Source organism: Rutidosis leptorrhynchoides, chromosome 9 (genome assembly GCF_046630445.1).
Source record: "Rutidosis leptorrhynchoides isolate AG116_Rl617_1_P2 chromosome 9, CSIRO_AGI_Rlap_v1, whole genome shotgun sequence".
NCBI lineage: Eukaryota > Viridiplantae > Streptophyta > Magnoliopsida > Asterales > Asteraceae > Rutidosis > Rutidosis leptorrhynchoides.
The window spans coordinates 86,756,146-86,773,444 of NC_092341.1; the positions used below are offsets into that span (position 1 = coordinate 86,756,146).

Sequence of the window (17,299 nt, forward strand, 5' to 3'; positions counted from 1 at the left end):
CCATAAACTCTACTTATATTAGCTAGAATATAAGTAATGTGAATGGTGTAATCCTTGTAATTTGTAGTATTTTGATTTTTATATGTAAGTAATTATGTTGGTTAGAATTTTAATTTTTAGTGATTTTTAGTTTAACCGAAACCAAACCGAAATATAATCCGGTTTTCGGTTCGGTTTTGGTTTTGATTTTGATATTTAAATTCGGTTTTGGTTTGGTTTTCGGTTTTGATTTTATAAGTTTCAAAACCAAAAAACCGAACCGAATATACCGAAAAACCGAAAATCGAACCGATGAACACCCCTATATTCACCACAATTTTTACTACATATATCATAAGTTATGCATTAATATGTTGTATCGTACAATCATTTTATACACAGTTCTGGTGGATGTAGTAAAAACTATGATGAATATATCAATACCCATATTTTCGGATTCAAGCTACCTTATAAAAATGAGTACTTTTACTCGAACGCAGGGGAGAAACTATTTGGGGGCAGGGTGGGGCACCCTCCTCCAGTGAATTTGCAATTTTAAGTGAAATTTTTTTGGGTTTTTCGACTTTGTCCCCGGTTGATTTTTTTGGCCCAAAACCTACATATTTTGCCCCAAAACCTTCAAATTTTGTTCAAAATTACCCAATTTTTGCCCCAAAACCTTCAAATTTGCCAAAAATCTTCAAATTTTGCCCAAAAACTTCATAGTTTGCCTAAAAACCTCAATTTTTTTGCCCCAAAACCTACATATTTTGCCCAAAAAAATTGCTACGGTTTTAAATTTTTTGTTGCCCCCGGGAAAAAAAATCCTAATTCCGCCACTGCTCGAACGCATGCAGTATAGTTGGATTATCCGGTAAATTTTTTTGACTTTTTCTGACCACTTTAAAATATGTTGCGGAGTGTGAATAATTCTACACCTCTTAAAAGATAAATTTAAAACCAAGTAACTAATATGCCATTTTGAGATCGGTTAGAAAAAATTTATATGTGTTAGTGATAGAATTAATAGAATTCTGTAGGTTGAAATTGATGCCCTTTTGTTCATAGATCAACCATATATATACAAGATACAAAGTTGAACCAACGAGCTTATAGCTCAGTAGTACCCGATGCCTTTGATCCCTGGGCCCACAGTGGGGGAAGCTTTGATCCGAAGAAAGGCGCAAGTTCGATTCTCAGTCTGGGCGCCCCGCATGGAATTATTTCTCCCTCCGGGGGGAAATTTGTGAAGTGTTTCGGGGGTCTAGCTAGCTGGGGTAAAAATCGCCTTGCCGTCACTGTGGTACCTGGGAGGAGGTACTTTGCCGGCACATGTCTCTTTCGGGGTGGGATTGGTGGGTGCTACGGCACACAGGGTTAGCGTGTTCCTGCCAACTTACACGTTTTAGATCCGAAGATACAAAGTTGAAATAAGGAAAGACTCCTTTCCTAATCTAATTGGTAAATACTAAAATAAGAAAACTACTTGCATTACAATCCTACAATGATATAACTTCAACTTAAATAATAATTCGTAACATATAAGGATGTATATTCGTTAATGCACCCCCGCAGGCCGCAGTAGCAGCGAAAGGAGGAAGAACACTGAGACTGTTCCGGAAATCATCAAATAAAATGCGCCGAAGTCCTTTCGTAAAAATTGTCACTATTTGAAATCGAGATGGAACATGTTGGACATGAACTTCACCACAAGCAACCTTTTCACACACAAAGTGGATGTCCATCTCAATATGCTTTGTGCGTTGATGTTGTAAAGTGTTCCCGAAAGAAAGATATCACTAACATTATCAAAGAAAACATGTGTAGCTTTATTGATTGGGCAATGCAGTTCTAACTTTAAACTCCGAATCCAAAAAGTATCTGATACGGCGTTGGCTGCGCCACGATATTCAGCTTCGACACTAGAACGTGTTAGAGTAGGTTTGCGTTTAGACGACCAAGATATGAGGTTATCACCTAAAAAGACGCAATAACCAGATGTAGAATGACGCGTGTCAGGGCAACCACCCCAATCGACTTCTGTATGCAACCAAATGATGATACCAGAAGTATATAAATGATTGCTAAAGTGTAATATGCTATGAATATACCTAACGATCCGCTTGAGAGCGTGAAGATGGCTAGTGCGAGGATCGTGCATATAGAGACATATTTGTTGAACTGCGTATGATATATCTGGAAGGACAAATGTTAAGTATTGTAATGCACCTGTGAGACTCCTATATTGTGTGGGATTAGATACAGGCGGACCAGAATTTGCACATAGTTTTGAATTAGTACCGACACGAGTTCGAGCAGGATTACTTGAGGTCAAACCAGCACACTCAATAATTTCTTTCTTATAAGACGTTTTAATGAGAAACATGTTATTCTTCGTACGAGAAACTTTAATACCCAAAAAATAACTCAAGGGCCCCAAGTCCTTCATTGCGAATTCGCGATTGAGAAGAGTAATAATGGATGTTCGCATTTTTTCGGATAAAGCCATTAAAATTATATTATCAACATAAAGGAGTAAATATGCCATATGTGTCCCAGTTCTGTAACTAAATAATGAATGAACACTCTTGCTATGGGAAAAACCAATGCGGTGAACAAAGCTAGCAAATAGTTGATACTGAAATTACTACATCTAATATCAGAGATGACATCATTAGCTGTTAGACGAAAAGATTTCGGTACGGTACAAGATGATGATCTAATGAATGGTTGCATGGTCTCCAAAGCAGCAGTGGAGAGTGAAAAAAAAGAATCTTGCATTGCTTTCCCTTCGGTCATCAATGACGGGTTGTTATGAGACTTGTTAGGAAGGACTGGAAAGGTCAACCCTTATCTCATTGATCTTCCTTCGGTGGATCAATGTAGGGTTGTGATGAGCGTAGTTATGAGGAAGGTCAACCCTGATCTCATTTCCCTCCTATCGTCGAGGAAATGTCGGGTTGTTTTAACTCATAAAGAGATTTTCGTAGAAGACAAACGTGGTTAGGTTGCGGGGAATCACGAAACCCATAGGGTTGGTGCATGTAGATGTTTTCCTTTAGTGTCCCATGTAAGAAATCATAATTGACGTCCAACTGAGGAATGCTCCTTGATTTTATCAACGCTAAACTTAGAACAATCCGAATTGTCATTGGTTTAACAACGACGATGAAAGTTTCGTTGCAGTCAATACCTACCTGCTGAGATCAGTCATCACCAACAAGACGAGCCTTATAACGCTCGAAAGAACCATCATATTTGATTTTATGTCAAAAAATCCGCAGACCGTATTACATACATATCAGGAGTATGTGGTACTAATTCCCAAGTATTATTATCAATTAACGCATTAAACTCATCAGTCATCGTACTTTTCCAAATCGGGTCAGATAATGCCTCCTTTAGAGGGCGGGGAATAGGTGAAAGAGTGGTGGATAAGGACAAATTAAATGGAATACGAGGTTTAGATATTCCTTACATGTTACGGGTATGTATAATCTGAGGTTGTGTGGGTTGTTGAATAGGAGGTAAAGGCGAGTTCGTAGGCTCAGGAGGGTTCGATGATGGAAAAGATGGTGAAGGGGACTGAGTGGGCTAGGCCCAGATTCGGATGGAATGTCAGTGGGCCATGGAGAGGTTGAAGGGATAGGCTCATATTCGGGTTGTAGAATGTTGGTGGAAATTAATGGATTCGAATCATCGGTAAGTACTGGTTATTGTTTGCGTGATGGACTAGTTATTTTGGAATATGGGAAAGTTGTTTCGTCAAGGATGACATGCCAAGAAATAATGAGTATTTTATTAGTAAAGTCGTAACGCTTATATCCACGATGATTTGAAGGATAACCTAAGAAAACGCATGGATTGGAGTGAGGTTGAAGTTTATTAATCGACCTAGATGGTAAGAGAGGGTAACATAAACAACCAAAGATTCGAAGGTGATCATACGAAGGTTCACGATTATAATGAAAATATGTGTTCGTGAGTTGTTACTAAGGAGTTTACTAGATAAAATATCGAGAAGGTAGGTCACCATTTGTAATGCATGATGCCAAAAGAATAAAGGTAAATAATAATGAGAAATAAGGGTGCGCATAATATTATTGATGACACGAACTTTTCTTTCGGATTTACCATCTTGTGGGAAAGTGTGAGGACAAGAAAATTGAAAGATTGTACCGTTATCGGGACAATATTCACGAAAATATATACTCACGTCCTTTATCGTATTGAAGTGATTTAACATTTTTATTAAAATGTGTTTGTATAAATGTGGTAAGTGTGACATATGTAGAGAAAACTTGAGATTTATTTGATAAGGGAAAGGCCCATAGATTGTGAAAGTACTCCAAATGAATATATATTTAGGCGCAATATCCTTCCAATATGTAAAGTTTTCAGTTGCAATTGTTCTATTTTCAAGTAATATTCGTTTAAATAAATATGTGCGAAGACAAAAGAAGAAAACGACGATTTGAAGACGTAAATGACCAAAAAACTCAAATGTACAAGATATAATTCAAGTGGTTCAATTTATTGATGAGAAACGTCCAAAAATGACAAGAGTACAAGTCGCGGAACGCAAAGTACAAGATATCTAAGCATACGAAAAGACGTTCGAAAATCCGAAATCGAGACATAAACCGAGCATCAACGCGCGAGACAACGGACCTAAAATTACAAGTCTAGTTTGCACAAGAATATAATATAATATATATATAATTATATATTAACATATATATTATATTATATATTAAATAATCAGCAGCCACCCACGTTTTTGTTGCATTTTGAGCTGATCCAGCTGGCCATGCGATCACATGGCCAGGGTGCCTAAACTCCATGCGATCGCATGGCACCCTGTAGCAGGCCAAGTCCTATAAATTGCATCGAATTCAGCCGAGTTATTGACACCTTTTTCAATCTTTCTTTCTCTCTATGTAATATATATTTATAATTATAATTTTAATTATAATTAAGATTAATAATAAATTATGGTTTAGTTGGGTTATTGTAAGAAATGTTTTACGGGTTTTAAGTCGAAACTCTGTCCGGGTAACGCTACGCGATAAATAATCACTGTAAGTTATGTTCTTCCTTTTTAAATTAATATCTCGTAACTAAGTTATTATTATGCTTATTTGATCCGAAGTAATTATGATGTTGGGCTAAATATTAAGATGGGATTATTGGATTTTATACCATAATTCGGGTTTGGACAAAAGACCGACACTTGTGGACATTGGACTATGAACTATTAATAGATAGGGGGTATTGTCTAATCGAATGACAACTCATTGGAATCTGTCGAACCTATCTTCAAATTAGTTAATCTAATAATTATTAAATGATTATGCATTATGCATGTCCTATTTAGTGACGTTTATACGACATCTTTTACGATCATTTAATTAATTATTCGGGTTGGTTAATTGATTATTCAAACTGATCAAGTGGGTAAATTAATTTTCATATCTTATTAAAACAGGGGTGGATTACATACAAGGGTAATTGGTGTAATTGTTAACAAAGTATTAAAACCTTGGATTATACGCAGTCGATAACCTGGTGTAATCATTAAACAAAGTATTAAAACCTTGTTACAGTTCGAATCCCTAATTAGTTGGAATATTTGACTTCGGGAATAAGGTTAATTTGACGAGCATTTTATAATTATGACCGATGGACTATTATGGACAAAAACCAGATAGGTATCAAATAAATCCAGGAAAAAGGACAATTAACCCAGATAAATAAATTAAAATCAAAACGTCAAACATCATGATTACAGAAGTTTAAATAAGCATAATACTTTTATTTCATATTTCATCGTACCTTTATTTACTGTCATTTTAATTACTGCAATTTACTTTATCGCAATTTAAATTCTGTCATTTATATTATCGTCATTTATCTTTACGCTTAAAATATAAAATTGACAAACCGGTCATTAAACGATAAAAACTCCCTTTTATACTAATATTACTATATATATATATATATATATATATATATATATATATATATATATATATATATATATATATATATATATATATATATATATATATATATATATATATTTTTATTTATTTATACAAATATAGTTGTGAAAAATATAGTGTACGCAATAAGCCGTCTCCCTGTTGAACGAACCGGACTTACTAAAAACTACACTACTCTACGATTAGGTACACTGCCTATAGTGTTGTAGCAGAGTTTAGGTATATCCATTCTATAAATAAATAAATAACTTGTGTAAATTGTATCGTATTTAATAGTAATTCGTAATAAAAATAATAGTATTTCGTATACACCGCTGTGCACATCAAGTTTTTGGTGCCGCTGCCGGGGAAGCGAAAGCGAAACGCTATATATAAAAAAAAAATTAGTTTTTAAGTTATTTTTGTAAAAATATTTTTATATAAGTTTTGAATATCAAAAATATAAAAACATAAAAAAGAAAAATATATATTTCTATATTTTTAAGTGTTTAAATTAAAAAGTTTATATATATATTTTTTTGTTATTACTTTTGTTAAAAGTTATAAAAACCAATAAGTATTTTTTTAAATATAAGTTTTATTTAAATTATATTTTCTATAAAATTAAATTTTGAAAAAAAATAAATAATTAAAACTGTATTCGGGCCGTACTATAGCAGCCCAAACAATCTGGCCTGGAACCCGAAATCATGCGATCGCATGGCCAGAACAAAGGAACCTCATGTGGTCGCATGAGGTGATTTGACTGGTCTGAAACCTTTGACGTATGGTTAGGGTTAGGTTTAATTTATAATTATAATTAATTAAATATAGATTAGGGTTTATATTTAATAATAATTAGTTTTAGTTTATTTAATTTTGTATTTTTAAGTTTTATTTAGTTTTAGTAATTATAAAATTAATACTTTTATAAAATAATAATATAAAAATACTATTTTTATAAAAATAAGTAATTTTATCACTTTTTATATCTTTTTATAAATTATATATTTTAATCGTTTAATTCATAATTTGTAATTTATCGTTCACAATTAGTTCTAAACTTAGTTTTTGCCGTAGTTATTTTATATCCCTAGATTTTTAGGCTTTGCCGTAAAATTCCTTAAGTGCTTTTTCTTTAGATTAAGATTTAGACGCTTTAGAATTTTACGACGTCGCTTATCGCTTTATTATTTAATAGATTTTAGTACCTTTTTAAGTAATTGCCGTTTTGGATATAGAATTCCTTTTAAGCTTTAATCCTTTTAGACGCAAGTTTTAATTTGTAGTTTTTTAGACTTTTAAGTTTCGACGCTTTACTTTCTTATTAATATTTTTTTTCGACTGTTTATTTTTCAACGATTGTTTTTCGAACTCTTATTTTTCGACGCGCTTTTTCTTTCTCATTTCTACGCTCTAGTTTTTAGGACATAGAATTTTCTATATTTTCTTTAAATTTCGACGAAAAATTATTTTAAGTGGTTAAATTGATAGACATTCAAAATTTTCTGGTTCGTAGTAATAGTTGGATTTGTTAGTGGCGAGTTGTGGGCTTTCGATTTAAAGGGTCCTGGCTACCTGCTGCATCTATTGGCTATTCGAAACGTGGGCAAATTTAGAAAAGTCTATTAATTTGATAACTTATATAATTTTTATCGTTATAACTAATAGGATATTCAGTGAATGTACCGAGCAAAACGTTCACCACCTTTCATACGTTCACATCCTATAACTCGATCAAGACATCTAGCCAATATTGTCGCCGTTGATTTTCTTTAGAATCATCATCTGGTCGACCAAGTACTCCAATTCAAAAATCCGATAATTCATTTTTTGAACCCGACTTCACAATTGAGAACCCGGAGGATATTCAAGGACAATTCCAAGATCCCGAACCACTAATTATTCCTCCTGAACCACAAACCGTTAAATCAGAATCTTCTAGTGATTCGGATTCAACAAATTTAGATATGGTAGAAACGGAACCTCAAAGTATGGAAGACCGAATGAGAGTCACACGCACTAGGGGTGTGCGTGGTACGGTTCCGGACCAAACTTGTTCGGTTCGGTTCCATCCCGAAACCCAATTTGAAGCAAAAACATGGACTGAGGATCGAACCAAATATTATCGGTTCGGTTCGGTACGGTACGGTTCGGGTATTTTTAGTGTTTTTTTCGATTTTGGTCCGGTTCGGTCCTGACCGAAGACCAAAAATCCGTAAAATTATGGACCAAGGACCGGACCGAAAAATCTCGGTTCGGTTCGAAATCGGTTCGGTCCGGTACGGTCTTCGGTTCTTCCAGTACCTTCCAAACCCCTAACACGCACTGGCCAAGGTCACGCCATTATTCGGCCAGATGTTAATGCGCCAGATTATGAAATCAAAGGACAAATCCTACACATGGTCACTAATCAATGCCAATTTAGTGGTACAGCAAAAGAAGATCCAAACGAACATCTTCGAACTTTTAATAGGCTTTGTAATCTATTTAAAATCCGAGAAGTTGAGGATGAAACTATTTATCTTATGTTGTTCCCCTGGACTTTAAAGGAGAAGCCAAAGATTGGTTAGAAGCGTTACCCGAAGGAGCGATTGACACATGGGATGTTTTAGTTGAAAATTTTCTTAAAAGATTCTTTCCAGGATCTAAAGCCGTGAGACTTCAAGAAGAAATTGTTACGTTCACGCAAAAGCCAAATGAAATATTATATGAGGCGTGGACAAGATTCGGGAAGTTGTTGAGAGGATGTCCTCAGCACGGTTTAGACACTTATCAAATAGTACAAATATTCTACCAAGGTGTCGACATTTCTACACGAAAAGACATCGACATAGCAGCTGGTGGTTCCATTATGAAGAAAACCACAACCGAAGCTCACAAAATTATTGATAACACAACCTCCCACTCGCATGAGTGACATCAGGAAAAAGATATCTTTCATTTATCTAAAGCAGCTAGAGCCGATTCTATCCATGACTTTGATTCCGTTTTCGCAAAAAATAGATGCTCTCGAGAGACGAATGGAAAAGATGACTAAAGATATTCACGCAATACGAATCAGTTGTGAGCAATGCGGTGGACCACACTTAACGAAAGATTGCCACATTGAGCAAACGATGGAACAACGTGAGAATGTTTCCTACATGAACCAAAGGCCGGGAAATAATTATCAAAATAATTATCAACAGCCAAGGCCAAACTTCAATCGAAATCAAAACATTCTTTACAATCCAAATGGACCCAACAATAACTCGTACAACCAACAAGGTCCGAATAACCAACCAATTCAAAGAAACACTTTCAATCAACAAAGACCTAGCTTGTATAAACCACCACAAACCGAAGAGAAAAAGTCAAATATGGAAGAAATGATGGCAAAGCTAATGGAATCTCAAACACAATTTATTACATCTCAAACCCAAACAAATGAGAGGTTTGATCAGTCATTAAGAACTCAACAAGCTTCCATTTTGAATCTATAAAAATACATAGGTACTCTTGCTAGCATGATGAGTGAGAGGGAACAAGGAAAGATACCGAGTAATACTGAAGTAAATCCTCAGAATGAGAATGTTAATATGGTGTCAACAAATTCTGAAAAACCATCATCAGAAGATGGGAAGGTTTTCGATGTGAGTAACAATGAAGAAGTTAAAACACCACCACCACCACCACCACCACCACCACCCGAGTATGTAAAGCCAGTGGTGGCACCATACAGACCACCCATCCCGTTTCCAAGAAAAAGAGTTGAGTATGAGCAAGTAATAGGTAATAAAGTTTGTGATACCTTTGGAAAGAAAAAGAAGAATAAGAAAGTACAAGAAACAAAAACCGTAAAAGTAAACCCGGTGAAGACAGTTCCACCAAAAGTTCCACCCAGGTTGGGTGATCCGGGTGAATCTATTGTTCCTTGTCTACTTAGTGATTGTGTCATATATGATGCACTGGCAGATTTAGGTGCAAGTGTAAGTGTTATGCCCATTTCATTATATAAGAGATTAGGTGTAGGTGAGTTAAGTCCAACGGAAATGAGTGTTCGACTCTTTGATCAAACCATTAGGCACCCAGTTGGAATTGCTGACAACCTACCCATTCAAGTGGGTAATTTAACCTTTCTAGTCGAATTTATTGTCATTGACATAGAAGAGGACTCAAACATTCCTCTAATTTTAGGTCGACCATTCTTAGCGTCCATCGGGGCGTTATTTGATGTAAGAGAGGGAAGAATGACACTTAGTGATGGTGACAAATCGGTCACCTTTGTGAGTCGAAAGGCTAAATCTCCACCAAACAAAATCGTTGAACCAACAAAAATGATTGGTAAGAACCATATTGTTTTACTAACTCCAACGGTAGTGCTTAACAATAATAAAATGCCTAAGTGTGAGGAAAATGAAGTAACACCTAATGATGACTTGATAACAAAGAACCCCGTTGTTGATACGAAATTAAATGACTCCGTTATTAACAGTTCAATGAAGAAACTTATTAAACGGATTCGCGATGCTAGAACCAAGGGGAACTTTAAGTTATGTAATCAGTTAGTATCCAATCTATCGCCTAAAGAAAAGGCGAAACTAGTTGAATTTGTGGATATAACACAGGAATCCGACCAATGGCTTAAAGCAAAAGTCACAGATATGCAAGTTGATTATGGTCCAAGAGAAATTGACGATGAAGTTAATCACAATTTTGACACCACAGCTACCTAAGTGTGGGGAGATTCAAATGTTCTAAAAAGAAAATGCTGTCTAGAGTTAGTTGTTCTGTTCTCGTGTAGTTCCGAGAATGGAATCCGATTGGTCTTTTCCACTAGCAGACACTAAAGAGCTAGTTTTCTCCCCCCTATTCTGAATTTTTTTGTTTTGTAGGTTTTATATGAAATTAATATGCTTTTAAAATTTAATTTTTGTGTAAATTTTTTTAAAAAACAAAATTTACTTTATTTCACTAAGTTTTAAAAAAAATAATTTCTAAAATTCGTCGTGAGTTAAAGACTAGATCATAGAATCGAAATTGCTTTACCCAAAGACGGGGTGAAAAATTTTGTTATCATTATTTTTAATATTATTGATCTAAAGTATGCCAAAAAAAAAAACTAAAAAAACTCGAAAATCTTTGTATTTAAAACAATAGCTTTAAAACGACAATTTTTAAATTTTGTCAACGGATGGACTAGGTAAACGTACCGAAACTACCTCTACCTAAAAAGGAAACAAAATTTTAAAAAATTATTCATTTAAATTGTTTTAATAAAGAAAGGTTTTAATATATATATATATATATATATATATATATATATATATATATATATATATATATATATATATATATATATATATATATATATATATATATATATATATATATATATATATATATATATATATATATATATTTCTAGTTTATCTTATGTAAAACGGGGTAAAACAGCGCACTTTCAAAGACTGGCATTAAGTTCAGCAAAAGCTACTAATTTTGACGATAAGACGCAAAACATATGTGAAATTACAACAAAAGGAATGAACGATGAGGCGCACCATCTATCATTTGACGAGCTTAGTAATTACATAATGGGTATTTTTAATCACTTTTCTACACTAATCACCCTCATGAATTTAAATTTTTACTGATTTCTTGCAAATGAGGGCATTACAAGATCTTAAGTGTGGGAAGCGATTAAATTCTTTCGGGTTTTAAACATTTGACTTATACACTTGGTTTAATAGCCACCGTTAAATTTTACTAGTAAAGCAGTAGTTGTATTAGAATCTAGTGCTCTCTAATAATAAAGAACAGCTCTAGTCTTATATAATGACTACCCACTTCTAGTAAAAATTTTAAAAAAATGAATTCAAAATCATGTTTATACATATTTATGAACGATAAAACTAGGTATTAACACCGAAATTATTGTTACCTCGGAAAGGACATAAATTGAGAAACAACCCAAAACGTTTGAATTCATTTAAAATGGAATAAAGGAGAATAAAAAGGCAAAGAAAGAAATAAATAAAAGCTAAGTATGGGAAGAATTTACCAAGTTCTTTAAAACATATATCACATATATTTGTACAAGATTATTGCAGGTACTTTTGTTTTGGACGATACTAATCAGTTTTACCCGGTTTACTGTAATATATTTGAAAGAAAGATGGATCCACACGATGAATTAATTCCATCATTAAAAATAAGTAAAGTATATTTGAAAGAAAGATGGATCCACACGATGAATCAATTCCATCATTAAAAGGAAGTAAAGTCTTCCGAAAAAGACACGCGCTTCTTGATTTAGGTCAGGAAGTTGTCGTCCAGACCAGCTGTAGGTTGACCAAAAATCTAGAAAAGTCATCTCTAAAATCAGCAGGAAATCCACGGACCTCAGCATCAAACAGGGTAGCCAAGTGTTCAGACTTATCTTAACCATGAGATGATCTGTCTCGTAAAATGGGGAGGGCACCGTGCAAATTAGCTTGATAAGACTAATGAATCAGACCCCCAGAAAGGATAATCTCCTTAAAGATCAAAAATCAGCTTTTAAGTCTGATATTACTCAATCCTTGAGATTGATCTTAAAGATTGAGAGTTCAAACTCATGGAATTCAATGATATCTAAACTCGAGCTTGAACGAGAAAATATTTCGATCAAAATTAAAACCGATTTGTTTTCTGAAAACCTATTTTCAATGCGTTCATTACCATTGAACGTAAAATTCTAAGAATTCACCAAAATTCATTAGGTCACCTGAACCAATTCGAGTGTCAACCATAAGAACGGTGGTTGTATAGCATGGTTGAAGACATGACCTTGTGCCAGACCAAAAAATTTTAGGGTGATCTTTACTATTTCTCCCACAAAGGATAGTAATTGCATCCAACACGTTGTGGACAATGAACATCTGCTTGTCATTAGACATTACCATAACAGTTGCTTGTTCAACGCTTTCCTTTACAACCGGATGGTAGTTTACCAAAAGGTAATATACGTGTGATGACCCGAAAATTTCCGACCAAATTTAAATTTAATCTGAGAATGTTTTCGAAACAATAAGCACAGTCTGTATGATGAGTCTCGAGAACTTTAGAACAATGTTCATATATTCAATTGACCTTCGACAATCCCCGACGATTCACGGACAATTAATTGTACATAGATACATTTAAATTGTTATATTATTATTAGATATTATTACTTGTATCATTTCTATCATTATCATTATTATCGTTATCATTAAAAAAATCATTCTTATTATTATAGTTATATTTACTAATAATATTAATTATAATCTATAAAATATATATATATATATATATATATATATATATATATATACATATAAAAAATACAAATAGATATATACATATTTTTATTAGGTAATTAGTATTATTATTATTATTATTATTATTATTATTATTATTATTATTATTATTATTATTAATATAATTATTAATTATTAGTATTAATTATATATATGTAAAATCTAATAAAGGACGATCATGTTTTGATTTCCATTTGATTCGTTAGACTTTTACAGCAAACAAGAAGTACGAGTTGTTACAAGTCCATATCACTTTAACATTATCAAACAAAAATATTAGATATCAGAATCAATTCATACGAAATGTGTTATCCTTCGTTTTCTGCTTTTTGATTCTTGTTTTCTTATAAATAGAATTGTCGACCATCAATCAATCTATATTTTTTTTTCTCTTTCTATGATTGAACGAAAATGCCCACCCTTTCAATATCTCTCTTTCTCAATCTCTCTCCCTTCTCTCCTCCTCCGAGAAACCATCAAGCAAGAACACCACTTTCATCGAACACTAGCTGCAGCTATTGGTTGGATGCAGCTCTTGTTACCCAGTTGTTATTCACAAAACAGTTACTACTTCAAACCACTTGTTGGCCGTCTCTTTTTACTACTATCATGGCTGAATTATTGTTGTCTTCGATATTGCTGCTAATCGGACAGACCCAACTTAACTAATATCACCATAACCATTACTTGTGTAAGTTGTTGCAGCTACTGTACTCGTTTGATACTTCTGCTTCGGTTTTATATGGCAACCATAATTATTACTGCTAGTGCTTTATGATGTTCGATCATCACTATCATCAACCAAACCCATTACAACTCACCATTCGATCACCATCCTTTACCTCTATATATATATACAAATGAACAACCCATCGAACACCTCCATAACCTGATAATTGTTCCTTGTATTCTTATTTGAAACTACCACCTTAATCGCCACTCTTGAACTTCCACCATAATCGAACCACTACCGGTCACCTTGCAACCTTTGATTACCAACGAATCACCATCACTCTTTAATCACCATCATCATTCATATGAAACTACTGCTGTTCATCTCCTCTTGTTCCTATACGAGTTAAGAACATCACAACCGCTCTTTAAACTGCTCGATCCTTTCTATTCTGTTATGATCAACACCATCATTATGAACCACCTTCAAATCGCCTTCACTTTATTCAAACAAAACTCACTACCCTATATTGTTACTGATGACACACAATGAAAGAAACTACTAAAGCTAATAACCGATTTCTATTGGTATTCAAAGACACTCATCGGTTAACAATTCCTGTCGATGCTATACTGTGATTCCATTTTTATTATAAACCAAACCCCACCCATTATATCATGTTTAACCTACTACACTCATAAAACTAGATATTAAAATCAAGATAGGACCGTGAATAATATTAAATGGTGATGTGTATATATTTTCTTGATAGCCGACACTTTGAATAAAGGGTTATACCACTTGCATTTTTCTTCTCGTTAGTGGGATACAAAAGAACCGAAAGTTTCTCTTTTATTTGTTAATTAATACAGCTGGCCGATTTATCTATTTGTATTGATCTGTATACGTAATTATTTGATGGGGACATTACTTGAAAACGAATTCGAGAACGGTAGTTTAACGATTTGGAGTTTTATAACATATCCTTGCGCATCTTTAAATTATATGGGATGCAATATGGGCCATCTAGTCTGAAAATGAGAATAATTAAAAGAGGGTTTAGTAACTTTGTTGTTGGATTAGAACATTGTGTAAATATCGATGATGATGACTTGATTATGATATAAGTGATACACGATGACAAATAGTGACCTACAAACCCTCCTGCTACTGCATTATAAATCTTTCTTTCCTTTCGATCTCTAACTGTGAAGAATGAGTGTTCATGATGGTGTCGATATTAGAACATGAAAGGAGTTAGAATGAACATGCTTACAATTATAATTAGATGATAATTGGGGCTATGATTTTATGATAATAGTGCAGTTATGATCGAAATAGTGGTAGAGTTTATGATCATGTTATGATTACGATTATGATTGGGGTTTAGTGATGAAAAGATGTTAATCATGATGAATGGTTTGATCCTGATCGATGTATATTGTTGAAGAAGAAGAGAGGAACAAGAAGATAGTTTAAGTTTTATTTAAAATGGGTTTTAACAGATAAATTAAATTGGTTCAATGGTCAGTGTATTGACGGGTTTGGCAAGTGAACGATGGTTCAATCCTTGACAGCAGCAGAACTTTTTTTAAAAAGCTTCTAAGGTAGTATTATTACCTTAAAAAGTATTATTATTATTATTATTATTAATATTATCATTATTATTATTATCTTTAATGTTATTACTTGATTATTCTTATTATTATGTATTATTGTTGTTACTAGGTAATTATTATTATTATTATTATTATTATTAACATGATTATTAGTACAATTAATATTATTACCATTATTGTTACTACTAATATTATTATTATCATTAAAAAATATAGTTTCATCACTAAAATAAGTGTTAAATATCAATTAGTATTATATCTATTATTTTATTATTATTATTATTATTATTATTATTATTATTATTATTATTATTATTATTATTATTATTATTATTATTATTATTATTATTATTATTATTATTATTATTATAATTATTAATTATGATATTATTATCAAATTCAAAACTATAATATTATTATCATAGATAGGTTTATAATACAAATTATTATCATTTTCGTAAATATTAGTATTAACATCTTTTTATAAACAATAGAACTAATAATATTAACATAAGTATTATTATTGGTATTATCACGAGTATTATTATGTAAATTACTAAAATCAGAATTATAACTATTATTATTTATATCAAGTATTATAACCCTCTTTATCATTAGTATTAATACAAGTATCATGAATATTAGTATCATTTTAGCATTAGCCTTAAGTATTATTATTATTGTTATTATCATTATTATTAATTAAATAATTATTATGAGTATTAATAATATTATTATTAGTATTAATCTTATCATTTTAGTATTATTATCATTAATATGTTTATTATTATTACTAATGATATGAGTATAATTACTAATAATATCATCTTTACTATTAATATAAATATTAGTATCGTTATTATTAAACTTATTATTATTATCATTAGTTGTAAAATGGATGATTTTATATAAAAATACATTACAAGAATATTAATAGTACATATCACTATAATTTTATTAGTAAAAGGAATAGTAACTAAACTATATATAAAATATATCAATTAATATATACATATATATTTTATCATATATAAACCTAATATAAATTATTATTATTATTGATATGTTATAATGAAAGATACACACTAGTTAAATAAAATATGTAAATTAAATATATCTACATCTATATACCAAATAATTTAACAAGTATATTATCATTAATAATATATATATTTATTCGATTACGATTATGTGTGTAATATATATACAAATGATATAGGTTCGTGAATCCGAGGCCAACCCTGCATTGTTCAGTTGTTTAATGTCGTCGTATGTATTTTTACTACAAAATACAGTATGGTGAGTTTCATTTGCTCCCTTTTTAAATGCTTTTGCTATATATATTTTTGGGACTGAGAATACATGCGCTACTTTTATAAATGTTTTACGAAATAGACACAAGTAATTGAAACTACATTCTATGGTCGAATGTTCGAAGCCGAATATGCCCCTTTTGCTTGGTAACCTAAGAATTTGGAAACCGATCTCCAAATTAACGCGAATCCTAAAGATAGATCTATTGGGCTTAACGAACCCCATCCAAAGTACTGGATGCTTTAGTACTTCGATGTTGTTTTTTATCATGTCCGAAGGATTTCTTGAAATGATAGGGGATATTCTTATATGCATCTTGTTAATGTCGGTTACCAGGTGTTCAATCCATATGAATGATATTTTTGTCTCTATGCATGGGACGTACATTTATGAGAAATGGAAATG

At 32.3% G+C, this 17,299-nt stretch overlaps 1 protein-coding gene and 1 non-coding gene across 2 annotated transcripts; both read right to left on the bottom strand.

Moving 5' to 3' along the window:
* Positions 1 to 1,645: 1,645 nt before the first annotated feature.
* LOC139868227 (uncharacterized mitochondrial protein AtMg00810-like) lies at positions 1,646 to 2,488 on the bottom strand. The gene has a single exon (XM_071856557.1). The coding sequence runs from the start codon at positions 2,486 to 2,488 to the stop codon at positions 1,646 to 1,648; it is 843 nt and encodes a 280-aa protein (XP_071712658.1).
* A 6,134-nt stretch (positions 2,489 to 8,622) lies between these two features.
* On the bottom strand, positions 8,623 to 8,729 carry LOC139869794 (small nucleolar RNA R71). The gene has a single exon (XR_011766373.1). It is a non-coding gene; the product is annotated as a small nucleolar RNA R71 (small nucleolar RNA).
* Positions 8,730 to 17,299: the final 8,570 nt, after the last annotated feature.